Genomic DNA, 13,148 nt, shown 5'->3' with positions numbered 1-13,148 from the left:
AGTGGGTGCCCCACAGACATGACTGTGCAAGTCACATGGCCGGGCGGCAGCTGCTCAGCCCCAGAGCACCCCCCGCAAGTGTGGATTGCCCAAGGTCCGCCTCGGTGGACAGACACCTCTGTCCTTCCGTCCAGGGCCGGGAGCAGGTGCCACACAGACCAGCTCGAGGTCAGGCCGTCTGCTCTGTGGGGTAGAGTGGGTCAGGTGGCAGAAAAACCACCAGCTCATCAACAGTGATTTCTCCCGTCCCGGCAAAGGCAGCCGCCACCAGCTTCCTGCCGAGATGGGTCCCTTCAGCCTCACTCGCTACAGCTGGAGATGGAGGGGAGCAGACGGCCCTGCTTGGCCCAGATTCCAGCCAGATTGCCAGGGAGGTGTGGGCGGAGCGACAGGGTGGGTGCCAGGAGCAGGAATACAGGAGAGGAGGGTGGGAGCCACCTCCTTGCCATCTCAGGGGGACCTTGCTTGCATGGGGGGCGGTGGGGACCACCTCATTGCGGTCCTTGAGCCAGCAGAGGCTTGGAGCTCCCTCGAGAGAGATGCTTCTGTCTTTTACAGCCAGGCCAGGAGCTTTTGAGAAATGCGAGATGTTGACGGTTTCATCCCTGGCGCCTGGTGGGACCAGGCGGGAGCTTAGTGGTTGTTTTTTATTTGTGTTTTAAAAATAAGGGGCGCCTGGGTGGCTCAGTCGGTTGAGCGTCCGACTTGGGCTCAGGTCATGATCTCACGTCCCGTGAGTTCTAGCCCGGTGTTGGGCTCTGTGCTGACAGCTCAGAGCCTGGAGCCTGCTTCCGATTCTGTGTCTCCTTCTCTCTCTGCACCTCCCCTGCTCACCCTCTGTCTCTCTCTCTCTCTCAAAAATAAATAAACATTGGGGCGCCTGGGTGGCGCAGTCGGTTAAGCGTCCGACTTCAGCCAGGTCACGATCTTGCGGTCTGTGAGTTCGAGCCCCGCGTCAGTCTCTGGGCTGATGGCTCAGAGCCTGGAGCCTGCTTCCGATTCTGTGTCTCCCTCTCTCTCTGCCCCTCCCCCGTTCATGCTCTGTCTCTCTCTGTCCCAAAAATAAATAAACGTTGAAAAAAAAATTAAAAAAAAAAAATAAACATTAAAAAAATTTAAAAAAATGGTGGTAGTAGCTTTCGGGAGATGAGCCTGGAGGGGTAGGGAGACAGGGCTGCTGGGTACAGCTGAGCAAGCTACACACTGCACAACTCCAGAGGAAGCCATTCCCACAGACCGTGATGAGAGGAATGCAGCCTGGGAATTGTGCAAGGTGGTAGCCCTGTAGGCGGGACCCCACCATGCAGGACCTTGAAGCCCAGCAAACATTTTCTGTAAAGGGCCAGAGAGTAAATATTTTAGACTGTTTGGTCCGTACGGTCTCTGCTCTGCGACTCAACTGTGCTGTTTCAGGGTGAATGCAGTCATTGGCGATATGTAGATAAATGAAATGTTTCTTGTTCCAATAAACAACCTGATCTACAGGAACAAGCTGCCTGCCAGATTTGGCCCGTGTGCCCACCCCGGTGAAGGCCACGAAAGGATTTTGAACTTCATTCTAAGAGCTGTGGGGAGCCATGAGAGGGTTTAAACAGGAAGTGAGAGGTGCAAGTTCGCAGTTAACACGGTTCTGAAAGACCTGACTGTGCCCCCAGGACCTGCAGTGTTTCTTCCGTCTGGTGTGTGGATCACTCCGTTAGTGCTGGTTCCCACTGGCCTCAGGGGCAGAGGGGAGCAGCCCCGTGGTCAACAGTCAGGGCCTCGGAGTCGGAGGACCTGCTTTCCTCTGCTTGGTCTCCTGTGACTATGACCCTTTGTCTCTTCTTCTCCACGAGGGGGATCGTTACAGACAGGAGCCCCGTGAAGGAAGGTGGTTCTGCACGGACCTGGGGGCACAGGAAGAGCTCAGTAAGGAGGCACTGTGGATGTAAGAATCCTTTTTCTTGCTGAACCGGAGGCAGGAAAGCCCGGTCGCGCCCTGGGCGCGGGCCGTGGGCTCTTTGCTCCCGTGAGCTGTGCCCAGAGCCAGGCTCCCAGCTGGGGCAGAGCACACTTCCAAGGACACCGTGGCTCATACATGCGAAGGGCTCCGTGGAGATGGGGGTGATGCTTCGTACCTCTTGGGCTGAAAATAACTGCCCGCCATGGGAGTGATTCCTCATCTTGGGTTCCCAATAATTCCTGCACACGGACGCTGTTTTTGGCAGCTGGTGTTTCATTTCTGTCTCCAAGAGTGTCTTCTGGACAGGGAGGCTGGTCCCCCCCACCGCCACCCCGGCGCTCCCCGCGGGATTTGATGGCTTGCCTCGTATAAGCAGAACCTTCCCAGAATCTGTCCTGTACAGGGGCACAATGGCCACTTCTGCTCTCCCAAAGGCCACCAGCCAGCCCCTCGGGCTCTCCACTGGCCCCTGGATCGGCAGGCTGGGCCTCGGTGATCAGTGATCTTGCCATAACTCTTACCTGCCCCGAGGCTGTGGGGGTCACCACTGCAGGGTGGTCTGATTTGCTCAGAGCCGGAGAGGCTGTGTCCTTGGGCTGAGCTAGGGGGCTGCCGATTTGGCCACGGTCCAGGAAGAGTGGCTGAGGACTTACCGTGTGCCAGGCCTCGGGGAAGGAACAGTAAGTGCCAGGTCACCGTCCTGCCCTTTTGGGGCTTAGTGTCCTACGGCAGACAGACCCAAAGCCCCTAATGACCCAGATAGTTATGTAATTTCGGTTGTGAAAGGCTATAAACTAGATTCAGAGGAATGTGGGTGTATGTTAACAGGGGAGTGCCTCGTCTGGGGAGTTTGAGCTGAGACCTGAAGGTTGAGGAGTGAGGCAGATTGTGTGTGTGTGTGTGTGTGTGCGGGTGTGCGTGTTAGGGGCAGATGTATGAATGAAGCTGGATGGATGGATAGCGGATGGGTGGATGAATGAAGGGACGCGTGGATGGATGAGTGAGTCTTCCAGGCAGTGGGAACAGGCTGTGCGAAAGCTCAGAGACCAGAGGATGCAAGGTGACCCTGTAACTGATGAGAGACCATTGTGGAAGGTGTTTGGAGTTTAAGGAATGGGACTGGAGAGGTAGGTAGGTAGGAGCACCATGTACCGCTGAGCAAGTTGCGCACTGCTCCAGGGGGTGCCGGTCTTATAGATGGCGGTATGAATGGTGCCCCCTGGGCTGTGCAAGATGGAGGCCTGCAGGAGGGAGCCCATCATGCGAACACCGTATGTCTTAGGAGGGGTTTTGGACTTTGTTCCCAGAGCACTGGGGAGCTACGGAAGGCTTTTAACAGTTGGCGATGGGGCTCATTTCCATTTATAGTGCCCCAAAGCGGCGCTGTCCAGTAGAACTTTCTGTGAGGATGGAAACGTTCTATTTCGGCACTTTCTAATACGGTAGCCACGTGTGGCTTTTGAGCACTTGAAATGTGGCCAGAGTGACCAAGGACGTGACTTTTGAATCCTTTCGAGTGTAAGTTTAAAAGGCTGTAATAGCCAGATGCGGCTGCTGGCTCCATAGTGGACAGGCAGCTCCAGAGACTGAGACCATATCCCCCCCCAGACTCCTGCCCTGCTGGAAACGTCGCCACTTGCCAGAAGGCTGGGCGGAGGCCTCAGACTCCCCCCTCCTGTGGACCTCAGTTCACCCTCGGGCCCGGGAGGCCACAGGCCTGTGGTTCTAGGAACTGGGCCTGGTGAGCGTAGAGCTGAGGGGCCGCTTCCATCCCCGCTGCGCCTGAGACCTCGTCTCTTCCCCTGCTCCCACCCCCCCGGGGGTGCTGAGCCGGTATCCGACCTGCAGAAGCAGCGGCCATGTCCCTGCCCTTCCCAGATCCCCCCTAGTTTCCCCACAGCAGCTCCTCATCTGTATGGTGGAGAGCTGTTCACACTTGCCTCCTGTGCCCAGGACGTTCGCATCAGGACCTGGGCGCGGTGGGTCTTACCTGGGCCCCCCGCACACCTGCTCACTCCTCTGCCCTCCGTTGCAGTGCGCTATTTCCTGAAGAACAAGGTCAGCCCTGATCTGTGCAATGAGGACGGACTCACAGCCCTGCACCAGGTAAGGCCAGGTCCTTGGACCTGGGGTCCCTGGATCCGTGCGCCCCAGCGGAACGGTCGCGCCATCTCCCGGCCTTTTCCTGCCCAGAACCCCCAGGGCGGAGGGGAGGAAGGGCAGCCTCAGCTGTCTCGTCTGAAAGGCTCTTGTCTACTTGGGAGATGCGCGTGTCTGTCACCGACACGCCCACGGAGCCCCTGGGCACACGTGCGTGCGGCACACGCGCAGCCTCCCGGCACAGGGAGCCTTTGTCACCGCGTCCTCTCTGCCCAGCGAAGGGCTCGACAGACAAAGCAAGTTTGTTCTGAGCTTGAGGTTTACGAAGCATGTTTGTTCGCACCCACCGAGGCCTCCGTCCACCCTGGTGGGAAGGGTGATTGACAGGGAGGCCACGTGAGCCGCCTGGGGTCGCACAGCCGTGGTCCGTGGCCGTGAACCAGGTGCCCTCGTGGCCCACATCCTTTCCGGGGCGGCGCGATGGGCCAGCCCCCCCTTGGCCCGAGAGGGGCTGTTCTCGCTGTCATCACTCAGCTGGGTGCTGCCAGAGCCTCCTAGCTGGTCCCCGGCATTCAGTTGCCCTGCCGTGTTTCGTTTTTCCCGCGGTGGCCTCAGGGACGCTCGGGCCAAAAGTCTGATGTTACTCAAAGCACTCTTGGTGTCCTCCCACATGGTGCCTCGAGGCCTGGCCCCTGACCGGTGCTCCATGCTCCCTGCCTCTCCGGGCTCCAGCCGCATGGCTTTTCTGTTCCTTCCACACACTGGCTCCTCCCACCACGTTTCCCATGGCGTGTGGGGGTGTGCCCTAGTTAGCCCCCGTGTGCAGCAAGAGCCTGAGAGCTGTGCTATCGTATAGTGTCCTTTTCTTCTGAGCACCTGCTCCGGTAGCCATTTTAGCCCTTCGATGCTGGCCTCCCTCTATCCAGACAGAGCCCATGTCTCCTGCCCATTGGTACGTCCTACCATCTTTCCCCGTGCTGGTATACAGTCAGTGCTCGATATGTGCGTGCTGACTTGAACACACGGAAGTCTCCCGGTGCCCTGGCCCAAGTTTCTGAGCAGGTGGACTTGCACGCAGTCTGGCAGGTGGGAGCCCAGGCTGCCTGAACCCCAAGCTCTCTCCCTGAGAGCGTCTCCATGAGCTCACGAGGGCAGGAAGGGATGGACAGAGACTGGCCGCTGCCCTACCCGTGAGCCCCAGGGCCAAGCCCCGCCCCCAGCCATCAGCCCAGTGGCTTCCTATCTGTCCTTTTGGCTTCTCTTCCGCTCCGCAGGGCTTCATTCACCCACTAATTCTAGCTGTGTGATCTTGGGCAAGTTACGTAAGCTCTCTGTGCCTCACTTTGCTCATCCGTAGAATAGTAAGTACCCACCTCACTGGGCCGTTGCGAGGATTAAACGAATACGCATGACAGCCCTTCAAGCGTCTCCTGACGCTGCATAAATATTAGACGGCATTATCGTTATTGAGATTTGTCACCTCGTTCGCTTCTGTGCAGAGCCACTTATGTGAAGTGTAGTTGATCCTCTCAACAGCCCTTTGAAATATTATGGTTCCCATTTTATAGCCCAGGAAGCCGAGGCTCAGGGCCGGCACTGTCTAGTAGAATTTTCTAGGGTGATGGGATGTCCTGTGCATCTGCACTGTGCAGGACGCTAGCCTCGCGGGGCCGTGCGGCACTCGGGATATTGCTCTGAGGGTTGAATGAGGTCGTCTGTGGCCAAAAGTTAGCGAGGTGGCCCTAGCGGCACCTCGGAAAGCACCAGCCAGGGTTATTTGATAACGTGACAGGCTGTTATTGCCACTGCCCGGCTGTCATTGCTGTGTCACTGCGGCTGCATCCGACACAGGCTGGAAGCGCCTTCGCACGCCTGGTAAAGGCGTGTGGCTCTCCTCCCCTTGGCAACAGGGAACCTTCGGGGCTTGTAAACTGGGACTCCTGGATTGACGAGGAGGAGCTCTGTGGGTTGAGGGTGTGGGAAGGGGGGCGACGGGGAGGCAGGGAGAGATGATGAAGCCGCATCAGGGCAGTGGGGCTGGGGGCAGTGATTTAGAAGGCGGCATCCACACCCCATGAGAGATTGGATGTGGGCAGTGAGGGGGCGGGAGGAGTCATCCAACCGCAGGTGCCATTTCCCACCTTGGGGAATGTAGGGGAGGAGGCCTGCCCACCCCACCACCTACCGCCCCAGCGTGCACCCCAAACCCAGCCCTTCCTCTGGCCGAGCCTCGGAGGTGCAGGCTGGTCCAGTCCCTGGGCATCCCTCTCGTAAGGCTGCAATTCTGGGTGCGCAGTCCCCTCCCCTTTCAACCTGAGCTCCTCCGTTACCCCGTCCTCACGTTTTCTGTAGCCCTAAGGGCGGGTTCTCTGGCCCGGCTGTCTCCTGACACCAGGGGCTGACCTGCTCCTGCTGTGGACAGGAACTCCCCAGACCCAGTTCCCAGTGACAGGGGCCCCTTGTAGGTCCCCACTGCCTCCCTCCAGTGCCTTTGGCTCCCTCTGCCGGCCGTGATGTGCCACTGCATGGTTCTCTCCACCACCTGAGGCACACCCCTCTGGAGTCACACCTCTGCCCCACTTGTCTGGAGAGATGCCCTCAGACCCAGCCAACTCTAGACAGGCTGGAAAGAGATCTCTGGCATTAATCCGCACAAACGGTTGCTCTTTTCCCACACGCCCTTCTGGCATGGAACCCTGGCTCTGCCGGGGATGGGGTGGGGGGCCATGGTACCACCCTATCCCCAGCCCCATCGCCACGTAGGGCCATGGGCTCCCAAAAGTGCCCCTGATCCTTCTGCTGGCATCCAGTCACTTCTCCCCATGTCCACAGATAGTCCTGTCGGCCCAGCCACCACCGTCTCTTAACCGGATGATTTTGCCAGAGCTTCTCCCTGTCCCTCTCCTCCTCAAAAAGTGCTCACATGCAGTCTGTTCTCCACATGCACCCAGAGGAAGGGTTTTTTTTTTTTTTCAACATTTATTTATTTTTGGGACAGAGAGAGACAGAGCATGAACGGGGGAGGGGCAGAGAGAGAGGGAGACACAGAATCGGAAGCAGGTTCCAGGCTCTGAGCCATCAGCCCAGAGCCTGACGCGGGGCTCGAACTCACGGGCGGCGAGATCGTGACCTGGCCGAAGTCGGACGCTTAACCGACTGCGCCACCCAGGCGGCCCTTTTTTTTTTTTTTTTTTTTTAAAAACGAGTCTGATTATGTTGCTCCTCTGAGTATAACTCTGCCTCGTCTCCCATTGCACGGGGACCAAGCCCTTCCCTGGGTGGGGCAGCACTGAGCACAGATGCCTGCTTTGTCCCCTGCTGGCTTCTCCATCCCGGTCTATAGAGTGACTCCCTGTCTTCTTCCTCCTCTATCCTCGCCTCTGTCCTCTCAGGGCCCTGGCTTGAGGCCCCCCTGTCCCCTTGGAATCGTTCACTCTCCGTCCCTGGAGTTTGGGGGCTCCGGTGGCTGTCAGAGGTCTTTGTCTCCCTGGGGGGCTACGGGTTCCTGAGCCTTCCCTGTCCCCAGGGCTGACCTAAATGTGGACAGGCCAGAGCATAAACCTGGCTGTGTCCTTTCAGGGACTCTGTCAGGGTCCCCAGAGCCCTGATGTGGAGGAGGGTTCTTTGCGGGGTGGCGGGGGGGAGGCTTGGTTACTTGGGGCTTAAAAAAGAACAAGATTTTGAAGCCTCATTCAAAATTTTGCTTCGTTTCCACCACTCACAAAATATTTTCTCGCTGCCCCTTGGATTTTTTATATTTCACTTATATTTTTATCTTGAACGTTATTAACTTTCTCGTGGGGAAACCGAGGCTCAGAGAGGCTAGGTGGCTTGCCCCACGTCACACAGTGTGTGAGCAATGCAACTTGATTCAAATGCAGACAGTTTGGCTGCACCGTCCTTCTTGTGGCCTCTCGAGGGGAACCCCGCCAGGGCCGGGGCCCCGCTGAAGCTGACCCTGTGTCCCCCCTCACCCCCCGCAGTGCTGCATCGACAACTTTGAGGAAATCGTCAAGCTGCTCCTTTCCCATGGTGCCAACGTGAATGCCAAGGACAACGAGCTGTGGACGCCGCTGCATGCCGCGGCCACCTGCGGTCACATCAACCTGGTGAAGATCCTCGTTCAGTAGTACGTGACCCTCTCTTCCCCAGGGACAGCCTCCCCTCTGCCTCTGGTGGTTTTCTATTTGTTTTGTTTCTGCCTTCCACCCCTTCCCCCTCCTCCCCTCCTCCCCCCCCCCCCCCCCCCCCCCCCCCCCCCCCGCTCCCCTCTCTGTCTCTCCTTTTCCTCCTGCGGTGCCATTTTCTCTGTCTCTTGTGGTGCCTCGTGTGTCTCTCTTTCTCCCCATGCCCTCCCTTCACCTCTGTCTCTGTTTCTCTCTCTCTTCCTCTGGCCCCCAGTTCCCTTCCTCCCTCCACCTCTGTGTTCCTTTCCCACTCTTGTCTCTCTCTCTCTCTTTTTAATATAATTTATTGTCAAATGGGTTTCCATACAACACCCAGTGCGCATCCCAACAAGCGCCCTCCTCCCTGCCCGTCTCCCACTTTCCCCTCTCCCCCACCTGCTCTTGTCTCTTTTCAATCTGTCTCTCCCTGCGGTTTCCCCCCCAAATATTAGCACACGACATAAAAACTCACCTTTCTTGCATTGCAGGAATAATCCCGATCAGTCTTGGTGTGAATCCTTTTAACGTGCTGCTGAGTGGGGGTTGCTAGTATTTTGTTGAGGATTTTTGCATCCGTGTTCACAAGGGATATGGGTCTATAGTTTCCATTTCCTGGAGGGTCTTGGTCTGGCTTTGTATCAGGGTAGCATTCTCTTTTTGTAAATCTCTTTTTTTTTCTGTCTCTGTGGGTCCATGAGTTTACATTCATCTCCTCTAGTCTCTTTGGGTTTCGTTGCCATTTTTGGTTTCTTTTGGTATTAAAAAAAAAAAAAAAAAAAAAAGCATACTTGCTTCCTTGGCCCTGCCTCTCAAATGTTATTTACATGCTTTTCTTCAGGACAGAACCTGCTTTGAGGGGCACCACGTGGCCGTGTTTTTCCTAGGAATATGGCCATTTCTCTGTATGCTGTTCTGAGGGTCCTTTCCTGCCCTGGAAGCCTTTCCAGTCCGCTCAGTTTCTGTAGACACATAGAAAAGACAGCGTTCAATTTTAAATTATCGCACATCTGACTGAGCCGCGGGGAACATCGAGTGGCCACAGCCTGATCAGTGATGGTGCCCAGAGGAAAAGGGAGTGCCAGCCAAGTACAGTGGGTCCCCAGCGCTGATCTGTACCAGAATCACGTGGGGCGTGGGTTCAGAATACATAATCCAAAGCCGCACGCCCAGAGACTGTGTTTCAGGAGGTCTGGAGCGGAGCCCAGGAAGCTGCAATGTATTTCGGTGATTCCCCGGGTAATTCTGCAGGGCATCTCAAGATCGCGTGTGGGAACCACTGGGCCAAAAACCAGATTCTGCCAGAGAGCCCCAGGGCTCTGTCCTGCCCCTGTCCTGTCAGCCTTTCGGGCCAGGACTTGGGAGAAGGTCGGGGGGAGCCGGTGGACAAGGACTGAAATAGAGCCGGGGTTTGAACCTTGACCCTCCCGCATGCTTGCTGGGTGACCTGGGACAAGTGACTGTTTCCCCTTGAGTGAGATGGGTCCGCAATAACAACTCAAAAGGACTAGCACGAAGAGTCACTCAGACGATGTGTGTATAGGGCTTAGATCAAGCCTGGCTCTAAGCAGATGTGTGATAATTTGTGCCGTTAGTGTTATTTGTACTGTCGTCACCAAGGAAGACTTTGACATCTGTCCTCAAGCGCCTGTCTGCTGGCCCAACAGAGCAGCAAGCTGGGGGTGGTCTGCTTGGGACGGCTTTCCTGGGAGCTCCCGTCAGAGGCCCCCGGGGATCCTGAAGCTGCCGTCCCGGCTGGGGTGCCCCAGCGAGGCGGAGGGGTAGTGGGTGCTGGGGTGCCCAGTGGGGTTGCGGGGGAGAGGCTGGGGGCGGCGGGGGCCAGGCAGCCAGACCAGCCCTAGCCACCCCTCCCCGGCCCTCACGCTCACTCTTTTTCTGCAGTGGGGCCGACTTGCTCGCCGTCAACTCGGATGGAAACATGCCCTACGACCTCTGTGAGGATGAGCCCACCCTGGATGTCATCGAGACGTGCATGGCGTACCAGGGTAAGGGCGGAGTACCAGGGATGGGCACAGGTGAACGCGTTAGCTGGCTGCAGGCCCGCCTCATGCTCCCCGCTCAGGAAGTAGGACGGGTCCTCGTCGTGGTTGTTATCCAGGTGACTAACAGGACGAGGCCACAAAAGGCCCCTGGAAAACGTGCTGTGCAGGAGGGAGGCACTGTTCTCATCACATCACCCACACGCGCGGGCGGCCTCAGCTGGCCTCGTCTCCTCTTCGTCAGCTGTGACAATTCAATTCAATAAACACTCACAATAAAGATATATTGCCCTTTGGAAACATAATCGAGAGTCAAGAACATTCGCGGGTGCCCGCTCTGTGCCAGGCACCACGCTGGCTGCCAGGGGCCGGGATAAACAAGATGTGGGCTGTTCTCAGCTCACAAATGAGCCGCAGAGAGGAAACAAATGTGGCAATCAGAGACCTGCCCGCCCCCACCACCCCGCACGCCTATTTCTGAAGGCCTCCTTGCAAAGAAGTCTCAAATCCAGACCCTTGACTGCAGTCTGAGGTCCGGCCGGGACCCTGCCGTTGAGTCTCCTTCCGGGTTGGGGCAGTAGCCACTGATGTGGTCGCTGGCCCGGGCTCTCCCTATTCCTCTGCTGCAGGGGTCCTTCACTTTTGTACCAGTCTGGTGAATCCAGGGGCACCTCTTCAGGAGTAGTGCTTTTAAATGCGGTTCTCAAATTCCCAGCATCATAGCGGAGATCAGTCATGTTAAAACATGGCTACCAAAACATTTTTATTTTTAAATTTTTTTTTTTCAACGTTTCTTTATTTTTGGGACAGAGAGAGACAGAGCATGAACGGGGGAGGGGCAGAGAGAGAGGGAGACGCAGAATCGGAAACAGGCTCCAGGCTCTGAGCCATCAGCCCAGAGCCCGACGCGGGGCTCGAACTCACGGACCGCGAGATCGTGACCTGGCCGAAGTCGGACGCTTAACCGACTGCGCCACCCAGTCGCCCCAACCAAAACATTTTTAAATGTGTTACGTAGAAACTTCGTTAATTCACGAAACAGTAAGAAAACACCTGCAGGTTTTCTGTTGGTGACGGTCACGGGCACCTGCTAATTCTGTGGATTTTCCCCACGTCCCCGGTGGAAGGAAATAACTGTATTCCATTTCATGGTTGGTGATAATAAACGTGTAATTTTTTTCCCCTCCTTTCGAGTTTATAGACCTCCCCTCAGTTCTGCCCAAGAATGTTTGATTTGAGGGACATTTCTGTAGGACACGTCACTTTCGCCTTTTTAAACACCATGAAGTAACTGTCAGTAACGCTTAGACTTTTAGTCGGAGATTCAGGCTATCGAATGTTTGTCCGGGTCCTTCCACTCCAGTTTATTCAACTTGCCATTCAGAAGTTACATGGTCGCTAATTCATTCATGCCCATAACAGAAATTCATTAAGCATTGAGCCCTGGTGCTACAGACACAGCCATGGGAGAGATGAAGAGAACTAACAGAGAGACCCTGGTCAGACAGGTGGTCGAGGCGGGGGGGGGGGGGGGGGGGCGTCAGCAAGGGAGGTGATCCCAGCCAGACCTGCAGGATAAGACAGGGCCAGCCGACTGAGCGGTTGCAGGCAGGCAGGTGGATGTAGGGATTTCTGGTGTAGAGAGACGGAATATGTTGCAGTAACCAATCCTATTTAAGTGCATCCTGGGCTCCAGGCAGGCATGGCCCTTGATCTTTGGGCCAGTGCACGGTGTGCGTGTTCACTGGGCCTGGGAGACAATGACCCATGGGCATGTCTGTCTTCTCCCTTGCCCGGCAGACCTCGGGGAGCAGGAGCCGTGCCTCGCCCTTCTGCCCCGCCACCCCTCCCCGCTCGGGGCCTAGGCCCGGGGTGCTGACTCAGTTCCCCCCCCCCTTCCCCATGCAGGCATCACCCAAGAGAAAATCAACGAGATGCGGGCAGCCCCTGAGCAGCAGATGATTGCGGACATCCACTGTATGATCGCAGCGGGCCAGGACCTTGACTGGATAGATGCCCAGGGTGCCACACTGGTGAGCAGATGGGCCCGGCGGGTTTGGGCTGGGGCGGGGGGCGTCAGCACCGGAACCGAGACCAGCTGTGGCCGAAGTGGGCCAGCACCTGGTGGAGGTTAAGCTTATACAGTTGGGGCCTTGAACCTCCTCCAGACGGCTTTGGGGCCAGAGTTGGCTCTGGAATATGGAGCGTCAGCAGAGCGGGGGGCTCACCCCCTTTGAGAATCTGGCCACTTTCAGCTGGGGCTGGGAGTCAGGAGCCCTGCTGTCCGCCCGTTCTGTGTCCAAGTTCCTCCTCTACTTCGAGCTCCCGGTGTCCATCCTGAGCTCATGATTTCCCCCTCCTCCAGGGGTGGCTGGTGCCATCATTCATCCATCCAGTCGACACAGACCTCCGTGCCACATGCTTTACTAGACTTTGGAGAGCTAGAACAGTGAACCTTCTCTCTCAGATCTGCCTGATTGGCCCCATTCATCCTTTTGGCTCGAGTGTCAGCGATTAGAAACCTTGACCTCTCTCCATAGGCTTTCATAGGACCATGCAGCCTAGTACTGGGGAGGGCTTGCTTCTGAGGCTCTAAACTGAAAACAAGAGCAGGGCCTTGGAAGCCCGGATGCCCCCCCCCGCCCCCCCCCCCCCCGCAACCCTTGCTGATGGCTGGGCCCTGGCCTGGGCTTGGGTCCGTGCTGGTCGTAAGCACTCAGGAGTCTCAGAATCTTGAGCTGACCAGCTGGGGTTCACCAGCAAGACCCCTCAGTGCCCCTCAGGCCTGACCTGGTGGCCCAGGTGTGGTTACTGGGCTTCCCCCACCCGGTTCCTGAGCCCCACCCCCTGCCTTATGCCTTTTCCTGTTCACTGGGTCCCTGCTCAGCCCAGCACTAAAAGATAGAGTTAGGTAGTGAGACCGAACACGGCAGTATGAAATCA

General features: G+C 56.9%; 1 protein-coding gene across 4 annotated transcripts in view; it reads left to right on the top strand.

Annotated features, from left to right (window-relative positions):
* The window catches only part of PPP1R16B (protein phosphatase 1 regulatory subunit 16B), a 102,813-nt gene that overhangs the window by 72,510 nt on the left and 17,155 nt on the right, over positions 1-13,148 (top strand). For all 4 annotated transcript variants that reach the window (XM_045053633.1, XM_045053632.1, XM_023251256.2 and 1 more), the window contains 4 exons: positions 3,978-4,048; positions 8,026-8,171; positions 10,108-10,211; positions 12,114-12,238. In XM_045053633.1, the coding sequence (XP_044909568.1) occupies positions 3,978-4,048; positions 8,026-8,171; positions 10,108-10,211; positions 12,114-12,238 (446 nt within the window). The remainder of the gene's footprint in view (positions 1-3,977; positions 4,049-8,025; positions 8,172-10,107; positions 10,212-12,113; positions 12,239-13,148) is intronic.

Source organism: Felis catus, chromosome A3 (genome assembly GCF_018350175.1).
Source record: "Felis catus isolate Fca126 chromosome A3, F.catus_Fca126_mat1.0, whole genome shotgun sequence".
Lineage (NCBI taxonomy): Eukaryota > Metazoa > Chordata > Mammalia > Carnivora > Felidae > Felis > Felis catus.
Note: the sequence above shows the minus strand (reverse complement) of the source record. Positions and strands in the feature narration are given on the sequence as shown.